Source organism: Lontra canadensis, unplaced genomic scaffold, assembly GCF_010015895.1.
Source record: "Lontra canadensis isolate GAN:19392208 unplaced genomic scaffold, GSC_riverotter_1.0 scaffold111, whole genome shotgun sequence".
Classification (NCBI taxonomy): domain Eukaryota; kingdom Metazoa; phylum Chordata; class Mammalia; order Carnivora; family Mustelidae; genus Lontra; species Lontra canadensis.
Window position 1 is genome coordinate 746,343 of NW_022631105.1, and position 27,729 is coordinate 774,071.

Sequence of the window (27,729 nt, forward strand, 5' to 3'; positions counted from 1 at the left end):
TTGGCCTGGAGGCCCGGATCCCCTGGGGTCTCTGGGCACGAAAGCGCCTGCTCTGAGGCTGTGCCCTGCCAGCAGCATGGTGTGCTTGGGTCCTGACGCGCTTCCTGGGGTCTGGCCAGGCCTCTACCGGGACGCGCGGCCTCAGCCTGCCCTCCACTCTCCCATACGAGCGGCAGAGAGTAAGGAGAGATGTCCAGAATCATGGACTCTTTCTCCTTGGTCCGTCGGACGGCTGTGCCCCCGGCTGGGTGGGCGCTGGCAGAGCGAGGACGCGGGATGCGGAGTCGGAGGAGACAGGTGCCTGCCCTCGGTCGCGGCAGCTGCTCCCACACGGTGGCCCTCTGCCTCCGCGTGGAGTCTGTTCAGTCACATTGAACCCCTTTCCTTTTCCCGCTTTCTCTCTCTCCTTATCCTTGTTAAAGGACCGATCCGCTGGTTTTGTGTGCTTTCCCCCGTCTCTTATGTTCCGCACCATCTGACCGTGGCCTGTGGCTAGGAGAGGCCAGCCTCCGCCGGAGGCAGACACGGCCTTCTTATGACAGGACGACGCTGTTCAGGCCTCCAGAGGTGTGTGGCACCTGTCGGGCCTTGTGTTTGCAGCGAGTGACTTCTCTCTCGCCTCGAACCAGTAGGGATCATCGCGCTTCCTTTTTGGGGCACCAGGGTCTGTGGACGGCAGCCTCAGCGGCCCTAGGGCCCCCGGCTCTGACCGTACCGCTCAGGGCCTGTCCCCACTGCCTCCAGGCCTGCAGCCCCCGCGGCTGCAGCACGGGGTGGCTGGCAGAGAACTAGGGCCCGTTTTCCTCGCTCTGGGGCCTGGCGGGCTCCTCCTCCCTAGCTGTGTGCAGAGGTGGGGGAGGAAGCAGCTAGAAACGCGACCGACTGCACGGGACAGCCCAGGCGGGGCTGTGGCCGTCACTAGGAGAAACCTGTGAAATGACGCGGACACCGTCGACGTGCCCTCGAGCTCTGGAGATGGCACTGGGAGATGGAACGAGTGTGCGGTGGGCGACGGCAGCAGCCTCTGAAAGACGGTCACGTCCCGGTGTTGACCCGGGGCTGAGCTCGGGGCAGAAGGCCCACTGCACGCCCTCCGACCCGTCCTGACGGTGAAGGGAGGCGTCAGCGATGTGTGGCGCAGGTGTGAGGGGCCGGGGTGCTGCTCCATGAGGGGCTCTCGGCTTCTAGCCTGAAGTACAGCCCCGGGCACGGAGAGGAGAGAAGAGTCCCCCAGCTCCCGAGAGTCTGGGAGAACAGGGCGCCCCGTGTCCTTCCAGGACAGCAGACTCGCCTACGCTTCTCTGGTCGGGCATCTGGCAAGTCCAGGGGGGACTGGGCCGTGCGTTTTTCCATCAGGAGGTGTCTGCACCATCCTGCTATCAGGCCACAACGCAGGAGGACCCCCGCTTTGTGACAGAGCCTGGAGAAGGTCGTGAGTCCTGCTCAGCACACATGCGCGGAGCCCACCCAGGCCAACCGAGGCCTCGAGGGCCAGCCCAGCCTGGGACGTCAGCCTGGCACCCCGTCCCTGCTCCCTCGAAGCCCCCAAGGGTCTCTGAGCTCACGCGCACCTGCTGCCACCTGTCCTTCTGGAGAGACCCGTCATCAGAAGGTGCTGCTTCTGGTGTCACATCCGGACCCCGTCTTCGTCCTGCAGCCCATGGCCCTGGCTCCCGGGTTCTGTCGCTCTTCAGACAACCTTCCTTACTAAGACCTGCACGGGGGTCCCTCTTTCTGGACACGCCAGGCCAGCTGAGCCCACGCCTGTCACTAGACCGTGGGCACAGCTCCCCCCTTGCTCCCACCTGGCAGCGTAGTCCTGGGCAGGTTCTCCCTGAGGAGCTGAAAGAAAGAGGTCTCGGGGTGGTGACGAAGACCTGGGGTGTCAAATAAAACAGGTTCTGGCCAGCAGGCCTTCCTAGGGCGCAGAAGCTGAGTGGGTCAGGTCAAGAGGGACGGGGCCTGGGGCAGACTGAAAGCACGCCGGGAGGGTGGTCGGGACGTGCGGGCCCCAGGGGCCGCGACCTTCTTACTGTGGCCGCGTGCTGCCTTGCCTAGAAGATGCCCGAGGCCCCTGCCCGTCTCTCCGCTCCTGGGCCTGGCGTCACTAGACCCTCTGCTGCTCAGCCCCAAACCTGGGATCTGTCCAGGCTCTGGCTGCCGCTGTGTCTCCCTCCTCACCTCACCACTGGTCCCCGGACTGCGGGCTCCAGCTTCTCACAGCCCACCCCTGGTAGCAGCCAGCGTCTCTCACTGTCCCCTCTCGCCACCCCTGCTGACCTCCCTCCACTCCATGGGTCCCGAGGTGTTGCCACGGGCCCCACGTTTCCAGCCTGAAATGTCAGTCCCTTCCCATGCACTAAGCCTGCCCCCGGCCCCCCTCTGCTCGAGTGCTTGGCCCGGCTCACTTCCGCCTCGAAGCCCTGCCCTGGCTGCTCCCTCCTCTGCACACTTCCAGCCTTTCCTGCTCTTCTTAATGAGTCCTGTGCGCCGTGCTCCCCTGTCCGCCGTGCTCCCCTGTCCACTGCGTTTACCTGACCACCACGTTTCACCCGCCCACCACGCTCCCCTGCCCGCCGCCCTCCCGTCTGCTGCTGCCCATCTCTCTTCACCCATCACAGGTTTGCTTTCCTCACAGCACTTACCACAGACCAGCATTTTCTCATTTAATTGTGAATTCGTACTTACCGTGTCCCCGTCTGTGGGAACGTACGTCCCTTAGCGGGAGCAGGAACACATCTTCCCTCCATCACGTCTTCACGGGTCGGGACACTGAACAGTGGGTGTGTTCCTGACTTTATCGTTGTTTTCCCGAATATTCCGCAAGTCCCGATCATACAAAGTTCTGTGTGTGTGCGCCTCTGGGAGCGAGTGGGCGGCCGCGTCCCTCGCAGGGGAGCGTGGCGCGTGGCAAGCATAGCGTCTCCCTCGCACACGTGCGTGCAGGACACTCGCGCACAAGACGGAGATGGGGTCAGCTGCTCTGTGCTCTGGCCCAGTTTCTCCTTGTTAGTGAAGCTTCTGCTTCAGCACCGGCGGGAATGCGGTCGGCATCTGCTCCGCAGCCGGAAGGCGTCACCGCTTCTGCGTTGTTGGCGTCCTCTCTGCATCTTAAGCGAAGCGGCGGCCGGTGGAAGTGTTCCACTGGCATCTGTGCCGTGACGAACGGGCTCTGTTGTGCTCCGTTAACGGTCAGGCTGGCGCAGGGTGAAGCGTCTATACGGCAAGTCCTGCATTGGGCGGGTCAGTGGCGTCCTCCCGTCTGCTGCGGAGGCCACGGACTCCGGCTGTGGCCGCATCTGTTGTGGTCTTGCTTTCTGCAAGGTGCACCTCAGAGCAGCGTGGGCATGCTGGACATGGAGTCCATCAATTAATTAACTTTTAAAAAGATTTTATTTATTCGCGAGCGATCACGAGTGGGGGGAGGGCAGAGCGAGAGGGACACACAGACACCCGCTGAGCAGGGGCCTGAGCCGAGGCTCGATCCCAGGACAGCGTGACCTGAGCTGAAGGCAGACGCCCAACTTGCTGAGCCCCCAGGTGGCCCCTCCCCAGACACTTTAAACAAACACACCAGCATGTGAAATGTATCCACGTAAGATACTTCACTTTTCAAAGAATTTGCCCTGGAAAGAGGCCTCTTCCTGCGGAGAACTCACAGTCCTTCCTTGGGCTCTTCCCCGACGAACGGGCGTCCAAGCACTGCCGGTGCCGGGGTCTTTGGCTGGCAGGTCTGTGGGGGAGTAAAGTTACTCGGTGCCAAGTGGGACCAAAGTTGGTCACGACCAAGTCAGCAAATTAAGTTGACGGTCACACTGCTTTCAGTCGGAAAATCCCTGGGAAAATGTACAAACTAGACTGATTTCTTGCACGGTTTGTAAACCGTCTCTGAGAAGGTTTTCCAGAGAGACAGAGAGAACCATCCCTGACAGTGACACCGTCTTTGAAAGTCTTGGATGTAGAGGTTCCTGTGTGACTTTCAACAGTCTTCCTACCTCCTAGTGCTGCTTCCAGCTGTTCCTCGGGCTGTGAACACCCGGGTAGACCCGCCTCTGACCCAGCCTGGCACTGGTGCTCCCTGGTCTCACTCCAGGCTGACGGGCCGGACCGCACGGCGGCCTTCCTGCTCGTGAGGGGCAGCCCTGCTGACTGCCCTGGTCCCCACCTCACACCGTCCTGTTGAGAAGACGTTCTCTTTCTACCTGGGGTCCTCCTTGGTGCTGTCACCAGATCCCTCCTTGCTGGAGGTGAGAGAAGGCACTAGCTTACCGGGGTCGCTCTGTGATTTTAAGTCGTGTCTTCCCTGGACCCTGCGAACAGGTTAGGCCCGCATCTGCCCCATCTCGTCCTTCAACCTGCCCGCTCACGCTCTGCTGACGGACCCCACGGCTGTGGCCCCCGTGAGATAAAATGCCAGCTGATTTCATTTCTGATTCCGGGCACTCTGATTCCTCTCTGGATGTTACCCAGTTTGAAACAACTCCTCTCCCTCACCCCTGGGGACAGTCTCCTCCTGGCTGTCTCCACCCTGCACGGCTTTCATCCCCTGGCAGAGCCCTCGGGATCCTTCTCCCAAAACTTACAGAGGAGAGTCCATGCCTCTTTCCTTGGACGGATTCTCCCCTCTCCATCCCATTCCCTGCTGGCTGGTCTCCCAGACTCCCGTTTCTCTACACGCCGCACGCAGTGGGAGGGATAGTTGGGACGGCTGCCGTTGGGGCTGGCTTTCCGGCACTTGCTCAGGGCAGGGGACGCCTCCTGGAAGCTCTCAGCAGAACGTAGCAGAGCTACGAAAACCCTTCCAGAGCTCGTTCGCCCCGCTCTGCTCCTCTGCTCCTCGGCCTGGCACAGTCCCTCAAACAGGCCGGCCACTGGCAGGAGTATTTTTGGCCATGAGAGTCCGAGGGTGTCATGGGAAGTCATAAGAAGTGGAGTGGCACAGAGGGAAGAGGATAAGGCGGGACAGGCTGCGTGTGGAGTGCCAACATACGGTTGGGGTGAGTGGTATTTTGTGTCCCCGCCAGATGCGTGCCTTCTCCGGACACGACGGGCCCAGGGACCGCAGGCTGCTGTCTTGCTTTCTCCCGGTATCTTGAACTTCCTTGTTTTGGATTTGGTTTGTCGTTGGCTGACTCATTGCTTAGAAGCAGGGTCTGTGGCCCCTTCTACCATCTCCTCCTCCACCTGCTGTGTTTTCCAGCTCCGCTCCCAGCCCCATCTATGCACCTGCCGCCTTCTCTGTGTCCGTTGCCTCCATCCCCAGATTCATCCTGTTGGAAAACAAACACGGGCCCTGCCCCCCGGGCTGGTGTGCTCCCTACCTCCCCCTCCTTTGGGATCGCCTGTTTGCAGCGGGCCGGCCAGTACACCTGGCTGCCAACCTTGACCGTGACCCCTGCACCACTACCCCCCGGGTATAGCTGATAATCCTGCTTCCGGTCCCGCTTCTGAAAACTCGTGAGCTGTCCCATTACCAGTGACTGCGTTGTGGCCTTGTATCCCCCGGGTGGGCTGTGTGTACACCTGTCGCCTTCTGTCGGCTGCCTTCAGCTTGTGTTCACAGAGCAGGAGGATTAAAACAGGAAGCACTGAGAACAGGGCCTGGTCTGCCCATGGTTAAGGCTCGGTAGGTAGATATTAATTTTATAATTTTTGTTATGTTCATTGTTATTTTTGTCATATTTGCAAGACACAGTTGGATGCTTATGTTGAAAGCTTTTATGGCTCCGCAGTGAATGCAAAATCCCAGTTGAGCTGGGATCCAAGGGGTCCTGGGACCACACGCTGTCCCCTGACCCCCTCTCCTGCCCCTTCACAGACTCACAGCCTTCCCGGGCCGTGCGCTGTTCTTGAGGCACAGCACGTGACTGCACCACCTTCACGTCTTTCTCACTCTCTCCTGCCCTCTGTTAGACTTCTAGCTGTCCTTCCTCCCCTGGTTCAGAGACCACTTTTCTCTTCGAAGCTTTTCCTAGTTCTCCACCCCAAATGAACCTCTTACCTTCTCTATGCCTGTAACCGTTTGCTTTGTGATGTACTCATCACACCCTGACTTGGATCTTAGCTGATTATGTGCCCATCCGAGTCAGCACTAGACTGTGACTGGTAAAGGTCACGGGTCGTGTCCGTTCTCAGGTGTCCCGTGCCTGATTGAGAACAGCGGAGTAGGTGATGTATGAGGAAGTCGTGTGGCATGTGACCTCCTTGGATTGGCTCTTCTCACTCAGCGCAGTGTTCTGGGGACCCGCCCGGGTTGTGGCGGCGTTGGTAGCTCAGCCCTCGGTCTTGTTGCTGAGGACCCCTGCACAGGGGGCCGGGCCGTAGTCTGTTAGACAGATGCCCCCGGAAGGATCTCTGGCCTTGCTTCTAATATTTGTGTGCAAGTGTTTATGTGAACATTTCTCTGGGATAAATGGCAAATGGTCAGTTGTTGGTCTGTATGAAGCGTGTTTGTTTAGTTTTTAGGAAACTGCCCACGGTCTTCCAGAATGGCTGTGTTGTTTCACGGTCGCCTGCAAATGCAGAAGTGAGCCAGACGCTCACGTGCTTGCCAGAACTCGGGGTTGCGGCGTTTCTCGCTTAGCCCTCCTGGGGGTGGTGCGGCCTCTCCCTGCGGGTTTCGACTTGCGTTTCCCTGACGGCTGACCACACTGGACAACCTTTCATGAGCTTGTTTGTCATCTGTACATCCTGTTTGAGGGAATGTCCCTCTGTGTCTTTGAGCCTTTCTCTAACTGGACGTTTTTAATCTTTACGTTTGAGAGTTCCACGTTCCAGGCACTGGTCCCTTCTTGGCTGCGTGGCCTTTCCTTGTCTTCCCTGAGAGTGTCGGCAAGGTCCAGTCAGCCATCCCTCTGCGGGTGTTTGGTGCGGAGTCAAAGATGTTTTGTGCAGCCCTAGGTCTCATATATTGTCTTTTGTTTTTGTTCCCAAAATGTTTGTTGTTTTACATTTTACATTTAGATCCACGATCTACTTGGTAGTTTTTGTGTGTAAATCATGAGACTGATGGTGAAGGCTCCGGTTGTGTTTCTGGCTGTCCAGTAGCTCCTGCCCGCTTGGTGAAAGGCAGGTTTTCAGGCATTAAGTTGCTTCTGCACCTTTGTCAAAACCCACCGGGCCCATTTGTATGGGTCTATTTCTGGGGTCTCTTCTGTTTTATTGACCTGTTTGCTCTGCTGATGCTACGCGGTCTTGATTACGGTGCTTATGTCCTAAGACTCGGAATTCGGTAGCCTCGTTTCTCCTGCTTTCTTCCTCTTTCCCCAGTCGTTCCAGCTCCTGTGACTCTACCGTGTAAACGGCTTGTCTGTATCTGCAAAGCGTCTTGCCGGGATTTTGACAGGAATTGTGTGGGACCCGTACACCAGTCTTCACTGTTGTGTTCAGACCTCTGACTCATGAATGTGGCATGACTTTCATTCTTTCGGTCTTTGATTTCTCTCATCTACACTGTGTGGTTTTCAGCACACAAGCCCGGTGCATGTCACATTTGCACCTAAGCATTTAATGTCTTGAGGGGCTGTAGATAGTATTTTGTTTTAATTTCAGTGTCAATGTGTTCATAGCTGGTTTATAGAAAAACAACTTATTAATTCTAGAAGCATGTTGAAGATTCATCAGGATTTTCCACATAGAAATCACCTCACCAGGAAATAGATAATTTTGTTTCTTCCTTTCTGATCTGCTTGCCTTTTTTCCTTTATCTTGTCCTATTGCACTGGATAGAGCTTTGGGCTCTGTTGAACAAGAGTGGTGAAGGGGAAGCATCCTTGCCTTTTCCAGATCGTAGATGGAAAGCCAGTTTCTCGCCATTAGCTACAATGTCAAGTGTAGGCTTTCGTGGATGTTCATTATCAAGTTGATGAGTTTCCCCTCAATTCCCATTCTTCTCAGATGTTTTCATCATGAATGGGTGCTGAACGTTTTCAAATACTTTTTCTGCATTGATAAGATCATGTGATTTTTTTCTAGCTTATTACTGTGTTGGATTACTTTGATTTATTTTGGAATTTTGAACCAGCTTTGCTTATCTGGAATAAATCCATGATATAATTGTTTTTATGTATCACTGGCTATTATGTATTGATATCTTTCTTAAGAATTTTTATGTCTATATTCATGAAGGATATTGTCCTATAGGTTTCTCTCTCTTTGGTCTTTGTTTTTGGTATTAGGTTAATCTTAGCTACATAAAATTAATTGGGGATTATTTCCTCATCCATATTCTGGAAGGGACTGCCTACAATTCATGTTAATTCTTCCTTAAATATTTGGTAAAATTCTCCAGTGACATCATCTGGGTCTGTACATTTCTTTTTGGGGAGGTATTAAATTATGAATTCAATTTCCTTAATAGTGATAGGGCTGTGAAATGATCTATTTTATATTGGGTGAGATGTGGTAGTTTGTGTTTTGGGGGGACTTGGTCCAATTCATGGAAGTTGCCACATTTATGTGTGTAGACCTGTTTTTTCTCTTATGAGGTCTTACAGGGTCTGTACTGATATCATCTGTTTTGTTGCTGATACTGGTAATTTGTGACTGCTTTCTTTTTTCCTTTGTCAGTCTTACTAGAAGTTTGTCAATTTTGCTGATCTTTTTGGGGAATTGGCTTTTGTTTTCACTGACTTCTGTTTTTCTTTTTTTCTGATTTCAATGAAACTGATTTCCAGTCTTTATTATTGCCTTCCTTCCACTTTCTTTGAGTTTATTTTGCTCTCCTTTTTCTAGCTTCTTGATATGTACATTTACATGATTGATTTGAGACTTAATAAAAAAATGTGAACATTTAGTGCAAAAAATTTCACTCTTAGCACAACTTTAACTGTGTCTCACAAAATTTTCTTGTTGCATTTTCCTTTTCATTGAGTATTTTTCCCTTGGATTTTCTTTGACCCATGGATTATTGAGAAGCTTGTTTAATTTCTAAGTGTTTGGAGGTTTTCTTATTATAGATATGTTATTAGTTTTTAGTTTGACTCCATTGTGACTGAAGAATTCACTTCAGATGATTCTGATTCTTTTAATTTTGCCGTGATTTGTTTCTTTGTCCAGGCTGTCATCTCAGTCCATGTTTGTGGGTGCTTGAGAAGAGTGTGTGCTCTGCTCTTCTTGGGAGGAGTGTTCTATAAATGCTGATTAGAACTGCTGATTGATGACCGTTTTCTTCCCCAGCTTTGCTGATTTTCTCTTTATTTGTTCAGTTGCTAAAAAAGTGATGTTGAAGTCTCCGACTGTAATGGTGGGTTTGTCTGTTTCTCCTTTCAGTTCTGCCAGTTTCTGCTTCACGTATTTGCAGCTCTGTTGTTTGGTGCATATATATTTAGGATTCCTAGGTCTTCTTGGGGATTTGCTCTTTTATCATTATATAGTATCTCTCTGTCCCTGGTAATTTTGTTTGTTTTAATGAGTAATTTATCTGTTATTACTGTAACCACCGCTACTTCCTTTGATTGATGCTTGCGTGATAATCTCTTTCTGTAGCATTATATTTGAACTGAGTCTCATATAAGCAACGTATAGTTGGATCATGCTCTTTTAATCCACTTAGTCAATGTCTTGTCACTGAGATATATGGCCCTTTTATATTTAATGTAATTATTGATATGTTAATTTTACCATTTTACTATTTATTTTCTGATCTTTTTTTTTTTCTTCTCTCTTTTCTTTTTTTTGCATTCCTTTAGGGTTATGTAAACAATTTTTTAGAAATCCCTATTTGTCTTACAGGGTTTTGAGTGTATCTCTTGATAGTCTTCTTTAGTGGTTGGTCAAGATATCACATTATATATACAGAACTAATCACAGTATATGGTCGTTATTTTACCAGTTAGAGTAGGGTGTAGACAACTTACCTCCCTTTATGGCTCTTCCCCTCTCTTTATTGTAATTATCTCGAATGTTTCCTCTACATACATTTAGAAGTACAACAGACAGTGTTGTCATGTCTGCCTCAGCAGTCAAACGTAGTTGACAAGACTCCAGAGAAGGAAAACTAGTCGCCTTTACTTTCCACATTCTTTTCTCCTTCCTGATCTTTCAAAGTTCCTTCTTCCATCTTTGCCTTCTGTTTAAATAAATTTGTTTAGGGCACGTTTGCTGTAAGCAGTAGTCTCGTTTTTCTGCTTTTGAGAATGTCCTAATTTCCCTGTCATTCTCAAAGGATTTTTTTTATTAAAGATTTTTATTTCTGTATTTGTCAGGGGGAATGCACAAGCAGGGGGAGTGGCAGGCAGAGGGAGAAACAGGCTCCTCGCTGAGTAAAGAACCCAATGTGGGACTCGATCCCAGGACCCTGGGATCATGACCTGAGCCAAAGGCAGTTGCTTAACTGACTGAGCCCCCTAGGAGTCCCCTTGAAGGATATTTTTGATGGGTATCTGGATTGGTAGATGTTCAGGATTCAGGGCTGGTTCAGGATGGTTCCTTTCTTCCAGCACTTGAAAAATGTTGTGTGATTTCCTTGTGGCCTCTTTGGTTTCTGTTGGAAAATCCTTTGTCATTGGGTTGTGATTCCCTCATAGGTAAGGTGTCATTTTTCTCTGGGTGCTGTCAAGATTTTTTCTTTGCATTTAGTTTTCAGAAGTTTAAGTGTGTGTCTTGGAGGAGATTGGGTTTACCCTGTTCAGGTGCTCAACTTTGTGAATCTTTACGTTTCTGTCTCTTGCCAGAGTTGAGTTTTCAGCCATCATGTTTCCAAATGCCCTTTCAGCCCTGCCTTCTTCGTCTCCCCTTCTGATGATATGGATGTTAGATCTTTTATCATAGTCCCACATTCCCTGAGACTCTGTCCATGCTTCCCCTCCCCCCCAGACTATTTTTTCTCTGATGTTGGAATTGGGTGATTTCTGTTTTTTTCCTGGTTTAGGAGTTTTTCCATCCCTCATCCTCCCATTTAGTGCAGCTACTTGAGCTGCTTATTTTGGTTATAGTCTTTTTCATTTGTAGTATTTCCATTTTGCTCTTTCTCTCTTTATTTGCTGAGACTTCCTACTCCTTTGCTAAGCCTTCTAGTTTTTCATTTCTTTCAAGTATGCTCATAGCTGTTCACTGAAACGTTTTTATTCAGGCTGCCGTACAACCCTTGGCAGGCAATGCTGGCATCTTCCAGCCTTGCTGTTCATGGCTGCAGACCGAGATCGTCCCAGTTCTGGTGTGACAACTGATTTTCTGTTGAAACCTGAACATTTTAGCCTTCTATCTGTGACTCTGGATCTCATTTAAGCCTTGTGGTTCACAGCTTTTTCGGACACTATACCAGCCACTCCGGGCAGACTGGAGTTAGAACAAATTCTCGAGATGTGGTGGTGAGCAGGCAGGCTGGCGACCAAGCGGTGGGGAAATGTGTGTACAGGGGCGTCTCTCTTACGAACATGGAGGTTTAAATCCAGGTTCCCCACTAGATTTCTGCTGACATCTGAAGGAAGGGGTCTTGGCCAAATGCTGGGCAGAGTGGATGGGGGAGTTTGAACTCCCCATGTGTTCTCCATGCGGGGTCTGACATGGGGGGTGGGTGTGCCACCCACTCCCTACTTGACTGCTCTGCTGACCCTGGCAGGGTCAGGGGGAGGTCAGGGGCCTCATTCTGGTTTCATAAGAGAGGATGCAGGGTCCCCCTTGGTCTTTGTTAGCATGGGCATGGGTGGGCTCTGCTTTTTTTGGTGGCATTTGACGGGAGGAAAGCTGTTACCATCTGAAATGTGCTGAATCAGTCCTTTCCTGGCCCTCTGGCTGGGGACAGGTGACCTCAGGGTTTCACCTGCCCTTGGTGCTCCCAGGTCGCTGCCTCAGTTCCAGTGTGAGGTGCACAGGCCAGAGGACAGCCCCGGGAACCCCGGATGTGTGACTCCTCTGATCCCTGGGAGGAAAGCAGCCTGTGTCCTGTCCTCCCTTGACAGCCTCCCGTGCACATCATCTCCAGGGTTTTCCTTGTGCCTGGTGGGAAGGGCAGGGGAAAGTACCTCTTCTCCATCTTCCTGGAAGCAGGTCTTCTCTTCCCAGGGCTTAGCTTCTCCAAGAGGCCTTCGAGAGGCGTTCAGAGAGGACACCCGATCCCAAGTGTATGCGTTGCTTTGGTTTCTATATCCAAGAGCCCAGTTTCTTCCTGTTCCCAGGAAAGCTTCAAAGCCAGTCTAGGTGCTCAGGGCCCCTCCCAGATGGCCTGTATATGGCACCTTTGTCAGTTGGCCAACTGTTGTGACTGCGTCCTCATGGACCCCAGAATCGACATAGCTCAGACTTTTCTGCTCTTTAGGTAAAAAATACCATTGATGTTTTATTATTTTAAATTTTATAGATGAAAGTTTTTTTTACTAGGAACTTCCTTTTGTGCTCTTGATTTTTCTGTTTCCTTATAGGTATTAAGACCCCCCCCCCTCCTGGAATGGCGTGTTTAAACTGTGCTTATTTCCAAAATCCACGGAGCTGGGTATTAGGCTAACACTGCGACTGTGCTTTTGGCTGAAAAGGCTCCTGGGTCTTCAACCAGGGGTTGGCAGTCCCATGAGCACACACTTCATATGGGCGGTTTTTTTAGTTGCTTTTGGCAAATGGAAGATTTGTGCTTATTACGAAGTACAGTTAATCCTAAGTGAGGGTAACAGTGACTGTGGGGCGCATCTCCCTGCCGCGACCCATTCTCTAAATGTTATATTCAAGCAGAGCAGCGTAGAACAAATTGCCACAGGAGGCCAGCCTGTTTGGTGAGTTTTCCTGTCAGCCTCCCTTTGGGGTAGTGCCTTTTGAGTTTTAGAAATGTTCCAACTGTTTGAATTTTGCCATTTGTGAGTGTGAAAAAAAAAGTTAGATTTGCAGTTGAAGAAAGAATTCAAATGTGTTCACGAAGGCAGCTTATATCAGCTGAGCTCTTTAAATTCCCCAGAACATGTGGTTCTCGCAGCAAGGTCTGGACCCCCTCTCCCACACGCACACGCGCACACAGACAGGCACGGAGCCGTCCTGATTTGAAGATTTTGGTAATGTGTTTTTGAACAGGGCATAAAAATATATCTCTGTAATTACATGATATTTAGTGATTAGATAATTATGGATAATTGCATGGGGTAGTTCTAAGTGCTAAAGTGTTACCATAAGATCTAAAATGTACAAATTGCATAATAATTATTCTTGGGAGTTATTTGGTAATTCTGAGCATAATTATCATGTGATCTGCAATGCATGTAATTAATGCATAATCGCATGGATTTTGCCTTCGTAACTACTTCGCTCTTGTTATAAAGCTCTTTGTCATAACATTTGAGGATAAATACAATGTAATTGGCTCCCAGATACAGCACATTAAGCCCTGTGATAATTGCCTTCACAGTAACAATACCCTTATTTCATTACAACTGTGTGGCTCTCCGGCAGGCTAGGGGCCCAGTGGTGGGGGAATGAGCGCTCATCTGGGTCAGGTGACCAGAGCCTTTCTGCGAGAACGTCTGCATCCCTCACGGGGACACCTCCCTCTTCCAAGTGAAATGTGCCCCAGGCGACAGCTCCTAGCGTCCGGCTATGGCACCCCGTGCCTTGTGCTTCTCATCTGGCAAAACGCCCCTCCTAGTTCTGGTCTCGTTTTCTCGGAAGACGGCGACTTGTGTAAAGAGAAGACCTCAGTGACAGCGCAGTAAGGGAGACGGGGGTGGCTGACGGCGCTGAGGGCAGACTTTGAAATAGCAGCAGTTTATCCTGAGACAGAAATAAGGGCTTTAGCTCAGCTTCTGGGTTGATAATGCGGCTCTCGACCTCCCCCAGGCTTCACGTGGGAGGACGACTACACCCAGCGTGTGATGGCCCAGGAGCTCTCGGACCTTCCCCACGCCTACCCACGACATCTGGAAGCCTCCGACACAGCCAGGTAAGCAGACGGCTCTCTGGCCGCAGCCCGGACCCACCGAGCTGTGTCTGTCTGGACCTGTTGTCTTTGTGGCGTAGATGGTCCGGAGGGTGGGAAAGTGCAGGAGGGGCGGGCGGTGCTGCCCTCTCCCTCGGGTCCTGGCCCGGGTGCCCAAGACGCATTGGCATGACCCTCGAGCCGGGTGCTGTCCTCATGACGGACGTCCCCGCGGCCCTTCCCTCCCTTTCCCACGAACGTTGGAAAGCCGTGCCTCTTCAGAGCTTTGGCTGGAAGCAGAAAAGTCAAGATTTCTCATTTCCCAATAAGAATTTATGTTCACTTTAGTGCAAAAATCAGAATTTAGTCATGACGGTTTTCCTATTGCCAGAACATAGCAAGCAATACTGAGCTGCAAGACCTCATTCCATGCCCGCTGCGCACTCGGAGGGGTCCCTAATGCCTGTCTGGGCCTTGGAGGGAAGGGAGTGGAGATGTGGGGAAGGTAGGAAACCCAGTCCTGAAGACAGACGCCAGGGAGCCCTGGGGTTTGTCGCCCCTCAGCCATGGTGCTAGATTCTTCAGGGTCGCAGACTGTGGAAAGGAAATTCCGCAAAGGCTTCGGGGAGTTTGGAAGGTTTGGTCTCCCCCCGCGAGAGACTATTCTGAAACTTGGGCTAGAAAAACCTCAGTAACACAAAAACGTGAGTATCTGCCCGAAGCTGGTGTCCTCCACCGAGGGAAGCAGCTAAGCCACCGAGAGGCTCATCGCCAAGTGCGAGTGACCACACCCGAGGGACGCGGACACACTGAGAGCACATTTGCCGCGTCAGCCTCCCCGGCAGCCGCACCGAGTTTTGTGGGGGCCGGGGACACGCTGCCGCTCCGCGCGCCCGGGCTGTCTCGTCCGGGGCCTCCTGCCGCAGAGGACGTCCGTGCTAGCCGCGGGCGAGTGCGAGACCCTGTGAGGGGGAACGCCCCAGACCAGAGTCCGGCCGCCTCGCATTTCCGCTTTTGCTCGCACGACTGCGCTCCTGGTACTGGTCTTCCGCCCGGGCGTTTCCCGGCTGCCCGCGACTCCCTCCGACTGAGGGAGATTTACCGCCACTGCCCGTGAGGCGCAGCAGCCCAGGCGAGGGGAACGCCGGGCTGAGCAGAGAACGGCTCCTCGTGCGGCCCGGCTGGGACACCGGAGCGTGGTGGCCCCCAGGACCAGCCTTTGCAGGCGAGGGCAGGCCGTCGAACAGACCCCCAGACACTACCTTCTGCCCAGCATCAATACTGTCGTTTCTAAAGGTTGCCAGTTTTATTATGAGAAATGATATCCTATCCTTGCTGTTTTTTTAATAAGTGAGATTAAAAGTTTAAAAATATTTTTATTTTAGAGTGGAATTTTCTTCATATTTTAGATAAGAATTTTTTATGCATGATCTTTGTTCGCATGAAAAGTTTTTTTGTATTTTTCTGTTTTATTTTAGTTTAGAGCCTTTATATTTAAGGCAAGTAAGTTTTTATTTATCCTATTTTGTAGAGAGATTTTCTGGGTCCGTAGCATGGAAGACAGTTGCTGACGGACAGTCCTCGTAGCCGTCTCTAGGCGGGAGTTTTAATTTATGTCTTTGACAGGGTTGAGCCTAATTAAACCAGCCATCCCAGCTCTGAAAGCAGAGCCCGTTTGGGGAAGACTTGCTGGGGTGTCCCCAGATTCCTGTCCATCCTCCTCCTGGCTCTGCCCCTGAGGGACGGGTGTTCCTCGGACACATGAGTAGGTCCCTACTCACGAGTAGGTCATAGGGTAGCTCGACCTCAGGCTGAGGCTGGCGTTGTCCAGTGGGATTCACCCCGCTTAGAGGGCAGGGCGGAGGGGGTTAGGATGGCAGTGGGACCTGGGCAGAGGGTCTGATCCCACAACCCCCTCTCTGCTCCGTCTGTTGCTCTGGTGGCTCTCCACGGTTACCCCTGTCGCTCCTCTCAGTCCTGTGCACCTCTGTAAATAGTGTCCTGTCATATACTCAGACCTCCAGATTTTGGGTGTTTCCTGTTGGCACTCTGCCTGATGGACCGTCCCCGCAGCCAGGACAGGGGCACTTAGCCCTGCTGTCGTCCTGGCTTTGTCCCTCCCTGCAGCTGTGGTCACGGTTAGACTGTCATCATGGTACAGATGGTGGTTTTCCCTCTTTTCACAAAATTTCTGCAAAACCTTCTTTAGCACTGAAATTATCTGTTTCCTGGTGTACATATTTTTCATACTCCTCCTTTGAGATATGTCTCCTAACACTCATTGTCTTCCAAGGCTGTTGGCAAAACGTTTTTACTGTGTGAAATTGAGGCATTTGTATTTTTGCAGAGAACCATCATCCTTTTCATAGGGATCTCCAAATTTATTATCTTGGTAGGACATTTAGAATTGCATTATAATTTAAAAAACCATTCAATGTACATATGTTTGTCACCTTTGTCTTTTTTTATTATTCTTTTTTATTAATTTCTTTTGATTTTTTAAAAAATTATTTTTATTAACATATAATGTATTATTAGCCCCAAGGGTACAGGTCTGTGAATCGTCAGGCTTACACACGTCACAGCACTCACCATAGCACACACCCTCCCCAGTGTCCATAACCCCATCACCCTCTCCCTCCCCGCCCCCAGCAACCCTCGGTTTGTTTTGTGAGATTAAGAGTCTCTTATGGTTTGTCTCCCTCCCGATCCCATCTTGTTTCATTTATTCCTTTCCTACCCCCCAGAACCCCCACTTTGCCTCTCAACTTCCTCGTATCAGAGAGATCATATGATAATTGTCTTTCTCTGATTGACTTATTTCACTCAGCATGATACCCTCTAGTTCCATCTACATCTTGCAAATGGTAAGATTTCATTTCTTTTGATGGCTGCATAGTATTCCATTGTGTATATATACCACATCTTCTTCATCCATTCATGTGTTGTTGGACATCTAGGTTCTTTCCATAGTTTGGCTATTGTGGACATTGCTGCTATGAACATTCGGGTGCATGTGCCCCTTCAGATCACTACGTTTGTATCTTTAGGGTAAATACCCAGTAGTGTGATTGCTGGGTCATAGGGTAGCTCCATTTTCAACTTTTTGGGGAACCTCCATGCTGTTTTCCAGAGTGGCTGCACCAGCTTGCGTTCCCACCAACAGTGTAGGAGGGTTCCCCTTTCTCCGCATCCTCGCCAGCATCTGTCATTTCCTGACTTGTTAATTTTAGCCATTCTGACTGGAGTGAGGTGGTATCTCACTGTGGTTTTGATTTGTATTTCCCTGATGCTGAGTGATGTTGAGGACTTATTCATGTGTCTGTTGGCCATCTGGATGTCTTCTTTGAGAAATGTCTGTCCACGTCTTCTGCCCATTTCTTGATTGGATTATTTGTTGTTTGGGTGTTGAGTTTGATAAGTTCTTTATAGATTTTGGATACTAGCCCTTCATCTTATATGTCATTTGTGAATATCTTCTCCCATTCTGTTGGTTGTCATTTGGTTTTGTTGACTATTTCCTTTGCTGTGCAAAAGCTTTTGATGTCAATGAAGTCCCAATAGTTCATTTTTGTCCTTGCTTCCCTTGCCTTTGGCAGTGTTTCTAGGAAGAAGTTGCTGCGGCTGAGGTCAAAGAGGTCGCTGCCTGTGTTCTCCTCAAGAATTCTGGTGGATTCCTGTCTCGCACTGAGGTCTTTCATCCATTTTGAGTCTATTTTTGTGTGTGGTATAAGGAAATGTTCCAGTTTTGTTCTTCTGCATGTGGCTGTCCCATGTTCCCAACACCGTTTGTTGAAGAGACTGTCTTTTTTCCATGAACATTCTTTCCTGCTTTGTTGAAGATTAGTTGACCATGGAGTTGAGGGTCCATTTCTGGGCTCTCTATTCTGTTCTATTGATCTGTGTGTCTGTTTTTCTGCCAGTACCATACTGTCTTGATGATGACAGCTTTGTAGTAGAGGTTGAAGTCTGGAATTGTGATGCCACCAACTTTAGCTATCTTTTTCAACCTTCCCCTGGCAATTTGGGGTCTTTTCTGCTTCCATATAAATTTTAGGTTTATTTGTTCCATTTCTTTGAAAAAAATTCATGGTATTTTGATAGGGATTGCATTAAATGTGTAGATTGCTTTAGGTAGCATAGACATTTTCACAATATTTGTTCTTCCAATCTGTGAGCGTGGAACATTTTTCTGTTTCTTTGTGTCTTCCTCAATTGCTTTCATGAGTACTTTTTAGTTTTCTGAGTACAGATTCTTTGCTTCTTTCGTTAGGTTTATTCCTAGGTATCTTATGGTTGTAAATGCAATTGTAAATGGGATTGACTCCTTAATTTCTCTTTCTTCTGTCTTGTTGTTGGTGTATAGAAATGTAACTGATTTCTGTGCATTGATTTTATATCCTGACACTTTACTGAATTCCTGTACAAGTTCTAGCAGTTTTGGAGTGGAGTCTTCGGGTTTTCCACATAAAGTATCATATCATCTGCGAAGAGTGAGAGTTTGACTTCTTTGCCGATTTGGATGCCTTTAATTTCTTTTTGTTGTCTGATTGCTGAGGCTAGGACTTCTAGTACTATGTTGAATAGCAGTGGTGATGGTGGACAGCCCTGCCGTGTTCCTGATCTCAGTGGAAAAGCTCTAGTTTTTCTCCATTGAGAATGATATTTGCTGTGGGTTTTTCACAGATGGCTTTGATGATATTGAGGTATGTGCCCTCTATCCCTACACTTTGAAGAGTTTTGATCAAGAAGGGATGCTGTACTTTGTCAAATGCTTTTTCAGCATCTATTGAGAGTATCATATGGTTCTTATTCTTTCTTTTATTAATGTATCACATTGATTGATTTGCAGATGTTGAACCAACCTTGCAGCCCAGGTTTTGGGATCAAGGTAATGCTGGCTTCATAAAATGAGTTTGGAAGTTTTTTTTCCATTTCTATTTTTTGGAACAGTTTCAGGAGAATAGGTGTTAATTCTTTAAATGTTTAGTAGAATTTCCCTGGGAAGCCGTCTGGCCCTGGGCTCTTGTTTTTTGGGAAATTTTTGATGACTGCTTCAATCTCCATACTGGTTATGGGTCTGTTCAGGTTTTCTATTTCTTCCTGGTTCAGTTTTGGTAGTTTATGTGTCTCTAGGAATGCATCCATTTCTTCCAGATTGTCAAATTGGCTGGCGTATAGTTGCTCATAATATGTTCTTATAATTATTTGTATTTCTTTGGTGTTGGTCGTGACCTTTCCTCTTTTGTTCATTATTTTATTTATTTGGGTCCTTTCTCTTTTCTTTTTGATAAGTCTGGCCAGGGGTTTATCAGTCTTATTAATTCTTTCAAGGAACCTGCTCCTGGTTTTGTTGATTTGTTCTACTGTTCTTTTGGTTACTATTTCATTGATTTCTGCTCTGATTTTTATGATTTCTCTTCTCCTGCTGGGTTTAGGTTTTATTGCTCTTCTTTCTCCATCTCCTTTAGGTGTAGGGTTAGGTTGTGTACTTGAGACCTTTCTTGTTTCTTGAGAAAGGTTTGTATGGCTACATACTTTCCTCCCAGGACCGCCTTTGCTGTGTCCCACAGATTTTGAACCGTTGTATTTTCATTTTCATTTCTTTCCATGAATTTTTTCAATTCTTCTTTAATTAACTGGTTGACCTATTCATTCTTTAGTAGGATGCTCTTTAGCCTCCATGTATTTGAGTTCTTTCCAACTTTCCTCTTGTGATTGAGTTCTAGCTTCAGAGCATTGTGGTCTGAAGATATTCAGGGAATGATCCCAATCTTTTGGTACTGGTTGAGATCTGCTTTGTGACCCAGGATGTGATCTATTCTGGAGAATGTTCCATGTGCACTAGAGAAGAATGTGTATTCTGCTGCTTTGGGATGGAATGTTCTGAATATATATGTGATGTCCATCTGGTCCAGTGTGTCATTTACGGCCTTTATTTTCTTGTTGATTTTTGCTTGGATGATCTGTCCATTTCAGTGAGGGGAGTGTTAAAGTCCCCTACTATTATTATATTATTGTCGATGTGTTTCTTTGATTTTGTCATTAATTGGTTTATATAGTTGGCTGCTCGCATGTTAGGGGCATGGATACTTAAAATTGTTAGATTTTGTTGGACAGACCCTTTGAGTCTTGACCCTTGAGTCCTTCCTCATCTCTTATTATAGTCTTTGGCTTAAAATCTAATTTGTCTGATATAAGGATTGCCACCCCAGCTTTCTTTTGATGTCCATTAGCATGGTAAATTGTTTTCCACCCAGTCACTTTAAATCTGGAGGTGTCTTTGGGTCTAAAATGAGTTTCTTATAGACAGCATATGGATAGGGTTTGTTTTTTTATCCGTTCTGATACCCTGTGTCTTTTGATTGGGGCATTTAGCCCATTTACATTCAGGGTAACTATTGAAAGATATGAATTTAGTGCCATTGTATTGCCTGTAAGGTGACTGTTACTGTTTATTGTCTCTGTTCCTCTCTGGTCTAGTACTTTTAGACTCTCTCTTTGCTTAGAGGACCCCTTTCAATATTTCCTGTAGAGCTGGTTTGGTGTTTGCAAATTCTTTTACTTTTTGTTTGTCCTGGAAGCTGTTTATCTCTCCTTCTATTTTCAGTGATAGCCTAGCTGGATATAGTATTCTTGGCTACATATTTTTTTCATTTAGTGCTCTGAATATATCATGCCAGTTCTTTCTGGCCTGCCAGGTCTCTGTGGATAGGTCTGTTGCCAGTCTAATATTTCTACCATTGTATGTTACAGAATAATTCCTGAGCTGCTTTCAGGATTTTGTCTGTCACTAAGACTAGTAAGTTTTACTATTAGATGATGGGGTGTGGACCTATTTTTATTGATTTTGAGGAGGGTTCTCTGTGCCTCCTGGATTTTGACGCTTGTTCCCTTTGCCATGCTAGGGAAATTCTCTATTATAATTTGCTCCAATATACCTTCTGCCCCCTTCTCTCTTTCTTCTTCTTCTGGAATCCGAATTATTTCAATATTGTTTTGTCTTATGGTATCACTTATCTCTCAAATTCTCCCCTCATGGTCCAGTAATTGTTTGTCTGTCTTTTGCTCAGCTTCTTTATTCTCCATCATTTGGTCTTCTATATCACTGATTCTCTCTTCTGTCTCATTTATCCTCACAGTAAGAGCCTCCATTCTTGATTGCACTTCATTAATACCTTTTTTGATTTCAGCTTGGTTAGATTTTAGTTCTTTTATTTCTCCAGGAAGGAATTTTATTTCTCCAGACAATGTTTCTCCAATACCTTCCATGCCTTTTTCAAGCCCAGCTAGCACCTTGAGAATCGTCATTCTGAACTCTAGATCTGACATATTACCAATGTCTATGTTGATTAGGTCCCTGGCCATTGGTACTGCCTCTTGTTCTTTTTTTGTGTGTGTGTGGTGAGTTTTTCTGCCTTGTCATCTTATCCAGATAAGAATATATGAACAATAATAAAATACTAAAATGGTGCAAAGACCGTTTGGGTGTATTTTGGTCTCTTAGAAGCAACTACCTCCCAAAATTTTAAAGAAAGAAAAACATATATATAGAAAAATAAGGGTAAACGCGATGAAGGGATGGAATATGACTGTAAAAATGAAAATTAAAAAAAATTCTAAAAAAGAAATTGATAAGATAAGTTGGTTGGAAAAAGAAAGAATAAAAAAAAAGAGGAGAGAATATGCTCAGGCTGGATACTAGATCAAAGCTCTGTGCTAGATTTAGGGTATATTTTGATCTATTAGAAGAAATTGTATCCCAGAAACTTTTAGAAAAAAAACCCTATATGAATACAAAAAAAAAAAAAAAACTTTAAATACAACGAAGGATAAAATAGGACTATAATAATGATGGTTTAAAAAGATTTTTTTAAGAAAGGTATTGTTAAGATAAAATAGTTAAAAAAAGTTAAAAGAAGAAAGAGGAAAAGTTAAAAAAATTGGAATACGAGAAAATAAAATTAAAAAATTTAATTTAACTTTGCAAGACTAAAGGATCATGGGGAGAAAGCCATGAATTCCATGCATTGTTTTCCCCTGGCTCTGGAGCTCTGCAGGTCTCTTTGATCGGTGACTTGGTCTTGGCTGGATGTTTGTGATGATCTTCTGGGGGAGGGGCCTCCTGTGGTGATTTTCAAATGTCTTTGCCCGAGGGGGAACTGCACGGCCCTTGCCAGGGGTCGGGCTAAGCAGTCTGCTCTGGTTCGCTCTGGGGAGTTTTTGTTCCCTGAGCGCTCTCCGTAGACAGTGGTTGATTTTTGGTTCCTAGAGTTGCTGCTCTTCTCCCCAGTCTCCTCCTGAGTTTGTAGGAGTTCAGATGGTTTGATAACTCGCTGACCTCCTACAACCTGATGTCCTCTCAGTCCACTCCTCCTCCATCATTTTGCCTCTCTTCACCTTTGTCATTTTCAATGTCTGTATTTATTTTTAAGTGAGGCACTACTCACTTTTATTTTTAAGCTTTAAGTGGAATTTAGTGATTCATCAGTTGCACACAACCCCCAGGGCTCATTCCTCGCGTGCCCTCCCTCATACCCATCACCCAGTTTCCCCATCCCCCGCCCAGCTTCCCTCCAGCCACCCTCAGTTTGTGTGCCCTATTTTTACCATGATTTTTTTAATTAATTATCTTTGGACTTCTTATTTCTACTATCCTTATACCTGTTGTTTTTTAGTTTTTTTGGACCTATTGTTTTTGTTTTTTTAAAGATTTCATTATTTGAGAGAGAGACAGAGAGCATGCAGGAGGAGGGGGGGAGGGGCAGAGGCAGATTTAGGCTCCCCGCTGAGCAGGGAGTCCGATGCGGGACTCGATCCCAGGACCCTGAGATCATGACCTGAGCTGAAGGCAGACACTTCACGGACTGAGCCACCCAGCACTTTGGACTTATTGTTTTTTAGGTAAACCTACTTGAACATTTTGTTCACCTTTTTAAAAAATTTATTCATTTTTTATATATATTACATTTTGACTTGTTGAAATTTCTCAGACAGAAACTGTTTCTGTAAATTTTCCTTTTGTTGTGAATATATTTTGCCTTAAACCCTTGAAGGCTCAGACATGGGGCATGTAAGGTTTGCTGAGCCACATCATCTTTGGTGACGGCTGTATCCACGGTCACTTCCGGAGGGTGCCTTGGTTGCCTTAATGCTTTTTGTCTTGGATTCCATTTTTCTAAAATTAGTACTGTCATTCCCGTTTTCTCTCTTAATTTGTTGCCTAATGAATCTGGTTGTCCTTTAAAATTCACCGCTTGGACTCTCTCTATTTTCTGTGCTGCTTTCCTGAGCCATGTCTACACAGCTTTCCTGAGCCATGTCTACACAGCTTTCCTGGGCAGGCTCGGGCCACTCAGTGAGGCCCGGGTGTCTCTTGCCCCTGGAATGTGACTGTCCGACGTTCTGACGCTTCTGCCTTCCATCCCCCGGTGCTGGTCCAGGTGCTGCTTCTGGCCCGGAGAAGGCCAGCACCTAGCACGTGCTTTTCACGAGGTTGACATTGTGGAGTCAGTGAAGGAAGGACAGAGTGAATGACCTGCTGTTGCTTTGAATTATTACATGGGCAGCCACGCCAGCCGAGAACCCTTCCTCGGCTCCGTCAGTCCACAGGGAATGTATTCTGCATACTGGTCTCTAGAGCATTCTGTTCTTGATGGACTCGTGCGGACCCACACCTGGCCGGAGGTACACTTGGCGTGCTTCACGCAGGACAGCTGACCCGTACAGAAATTAACCGGCCGGATGAGGTTAGGATTGTGCAGGATGCCCGGTCCCACTCTGCTCCTGACCGGAGTGAGCACCGTGTGTGAAAGCAGCAGGGTGGCCCCACACTGATCACAGATCCCAAGCGTGAGGAACAGAGGGAAGCAGGAGGGGTCCCTGAGAGCCGAAGCCTGCCGTTTGCTGATGCTCTGAGAGCAGGAGGCCAGCAGTGCGTCCGGGACTCCCACCAGTTCTCAGGGGACTGTGCCCGGGAGCATCGCATCAGGTGTCTTTGAAGGGTGTATGTGGAGAGTCAACTGTTGTCCAGGCCGGTTCCCGTTCCTGGGAGAGGAGTGAGACCCGGTTCACTCTGTGCTCTCTAAAGCTGGTCTTCCTAGTCGGGGTCGTTTTCTTTAGCAAACTGGGGCCTCTCATGTTGTCTGGAGCCAGAAAATCAGTCACGCGACTGGAAAAGGGAGCAGTGAAGTCCGACGCGTAAAAGAGTTTTAGTGTTTTTGAGGTGGAAAATACGTACTTACCAGGTTTTGACCTACTTCAAGCAGAATGACAGGTGAGAGCCCATTTGCAAGTTAACTGGTCCAGGACCGCCCAGTGACGTGAGAGCCACGCCTATCCCTCCAACACCTTACAGCGTCGCAAACAGACCCGTCACACACCCGCCGGGAAAGGAACGATGGTTTAGAGGCACTTTTATGAGCTTAGCAATTAGTCCTGAGAAAAGACAGACTACCAGAGTCGTAAACTGACCTCAGTTAAGATACACCGCGACCCCACACAGCACGGGATTTCATCCGTTCAGTGATGGTCCGGGAAACTCTAGCCGTGGTTTGAGATCAAGGAACCATGAAGCCCTCGTCATTGGCCCACGTGTGAGGTCCGATTCGGTATAGCCTGAAAAACCGGGCAGCTTTATCCATGAGAAGAATAAACACAAGAAGAAGATTTTCTGTAAGTCCCAGCTTTTATGAAATATGTACAAACACCACACCTAACAGTAGCGATCCGTTCTTGAAAACCAGACTTCCAACGTGCGGAAGTTAGTCGGGATCCTGGTCCCATTACTGTAAGTGGGAAATCTGTGATGAGTTACAGACCCACCTAACCCTCAGGAATGTCCTGAAGGGGTCAGAACCACGCTAGAGGCCCCCGTGTAAGTCACAAACTACCATGCTTGTAGGAAGAACCGAACGTACTGTTTCCTGGTCCCTAAAAGTGGAAATGGCTATTAGCCAATCGGGCATTTTATTTGCAGCAACACAACCTAACTCAGAGGACAAGACATGTACACAGACCAAACACAAATGCAGACACACTTACACAGACATACCCAGAAACACGCATACATGTATGGACACGCATACACACAGACAAGTAGACACTTATGTAGACACACACACGGGGCTGTGAGTGGGGAAACCATGTCCCCACTTCTCCTGCATGTATGGCTTTTTCTAAGGCCTCCCACTGTGCTTGGGGAACTGAGGGCCCTCCTGTCAGCACATCAAAACACCTTACTCCTAGAATTCTCATGAGACTTTATCATAGTTGGTATACTTGAAAGTAAAAGTGAAAATCGAATGATTGCTTAAAAACAAAGTCCCTCCAAATTCAAAGGTCAGGTCGGAAACGATGGGAAGAGATGAAAACAGCAGATGTGTCCATGACCCCCATGTGCGCCACTTTTCTAGAGCTCATTCTGACATCGGGTGAGCCGTGCCGTGTTTCTAACAGGCTGGGTGTTTTTGTTCAACGTCAAGGGCACTTCTGGCAGATAATTAAAAAAATACAAATTTTGAAACTGAGTATTTACTTACATGAAGGTCAAATGCATTTAGTATGCGAAAAAACCCACTTACATATATTGCTATGTAAATGTCAGAGCTATAATCGCTTACAATTATTTATTATTCAGAGATCAGCCGCCACAGTGATGAACACCCACTACGGAGAGCACCGTCTGGGGTGAGACAGAGTTGCTGTAGGAAACCTGTCCCGTTCTCTTTGCATAAGCAGTATTTGTGGCCATCGAAGAGGCCAAACAGAGATGGGGAGAATCATGTTTTATGTAACTTAAAAACTCATTTTCCTTAAAAAAAAAAATAAAGGGAAATAAGACATTTTTCTTTCAAATTAGGCCATAATTTGATCACCCCACCACACCACAATGATCAGTTTCGGACCCTGAACTCACTTTCGTGGGTAACAGCCCCAAACGTTAGCGTTTCACACCATGAACCTGTGAAGTGACACTTAGGAACTGCATTAACTCGGGATGTCCTGGGTATGTGGGCGAGTTCACTCACTCAGCCCACACGTCTGCCTTCAGCGGCGGCTGGGAGTCCTGGGGTTGGCGCAGGGAAGAGGAACGGAGAGGAGCATGAGCCCTTCCTTCGGGCAGCTTACGTGCCAGCAAGAGGAGAGCCGGCAACAGAAGCGCGTGGTCAAGAAGGCAGTTTCTGGTAGGAGCGAGCGCTGTAGGGCCCGTGTTTTGGGGCGCTCTGGTGAGCGGCGACGAGAGCCTACCTCCAGCCAGATGCTGGGGAAGCGTCCCTGAGCACGAGGTGACCAAACGATCGGGAAGTGGGACGTGACTGGAGCTGTTACCCGGGAGTGATGGGACCTGGGGTCCTTTCTCCAGAGGCCCCCATGGTTCCGACCAGCAGTGGCAAGAGGCAGAGGCTCTCTTGCCACCCCGGCTGCTCAGGCCTGACTGCACGTACCCCAGACGAGCCGTGATGCAGGGGGAGACGTGGATGGATGGGGGCATATTTCTGGGTCAGCCTGAGGGAACGCATGGACGTGTGGCTAAGGAAGAGAGAAAAGATGGGACAGCGGCGAAGCCCGTAGTCTACGGCCGGAGCGGCATTGTCACCTGCCGAGATGGCTGGTCATTGGGCACAGCAGGGCCAGCCGTGGGCAGCACAGCGAAGGAGAGAAAGGAGACGGGCAGAAGAAGTTGGGAGGAGACGGTCTGGGGAGCTGCCAGCCGCTCGGGATTGCACGGGTGTCAGGACCAGGAATTCGCTGTCAGGCTGCCCTTCTCGGGGACCCGAGGTCAGAGTGTGTGACGGAGGCTCTCTGCACACAGCATCTAGCTGTGTGGTTTCTTGCTCCATTTAGGATGCATCTTGGCCCTTGGGGACAGGTGACATGCGCACAGCAGAGGTGTCCGTGGACAGGGATGCTCTGGTCACTGCGTCTGAGCTGAGAGAGGGGTAGCCCCAGAGGTCTGCTCTTCACAGTCAGGGCAATGGGGGGAGGGGAGCCTATCCAGACAGGAGGCCGCTGAGGGACAGTGTGAGTTCCCACGTCCGTGTCCTGGCATCTGTTCGGACCGTGGCCCTACCCGTCTGAAGGTGGCAGGCCACCAGCTGCCCCATCTGTGCCCCTAGTTAGGGCCAAACATGTGGCTTCGGAGCCACGTCCATCTGGCCACCGTTTGAAACACAAACAGCAGGCATCCCGTGTGTCATCCAGCCTCCGGCCCGTCTGCCCAGCATGGCCCGTGTGCACACGTGGCTTTTTGGTGGCGACAGTTCCACAACCGGAAACATCTAGCCCCGCCTTCGTCTCCTGCTCTGACCCAGCACAGACTCCGTGGCGTCCGCGGCTGTGTGGGTCAGATGCTCTGCCGGGGCCCCAGTGAGCTGAAGCCCGGGTGCGGCGGGGCCCTTCTCACGGGCCAGGCTGGGTGTGTGTCCCCCTAGTGCGTTCTCCAGCTGGTGGCCTGGCCTCCCTTGGGGCTGGAGTCTTCCTCCGCGACGTCGCTCTGACACCAACTTCCACCTCCTCATCCTCTTTTAAGGATCTGTGATCCCGCTGGGCCCCGGGGGGACACGGGGTCATCTCCCTGCCTTCCGTTTGGCTGACTGTGGACCTCCTGCCCCGCCGCAGCCCCTGTGCCTGGGAACCCAGCACATTTACAAGCCGTGGGGGTTGGAAGTGGCGTCTCAGGGTCACTGTAAACCACGCACGGGAGTTTTCCAGCTTCCTTGCTGTGCCGCTTCTGGGCAGCTGTGCGTGTGCGGTGTCTGGAGGTTTTGGGAGGTGGCGGGACGCGGGAGGGCCCGGTTTTCTTCCACCTCCTGGGCACTGGGCCTCCGTGACCGGGAGACGACCCCCTGCCCGGCTCAGTTCTGCTGCCCCCATCTGCGCCCTGGCTCAGGCCG

General features: G+C 48.9%; 1 protein-coding gene across 1 annotated transcript in view; it reads left to right on the plus strand.

Moving 5' to 3' along the window:
- PTPRN2 (protein tyrosine phosphatase receptor type N2) overlaps nt 1-27,729 on the plus strand; it is a 710,237-nt gene that overhangs the window by 221,758 nt on the left and 460,750 nt on the right. Inside the window, exon 4 of the mRNA XM_032840229.1 lies at nt 13,756-13,858. Within this exon, the coding sequence (XP_032696120.1) occupies nt 13,756-13,858 (103 nt within the window). The remainder of the gene's footprint in view (nt 1-13,755; nt 13,859-27,729) is intronic.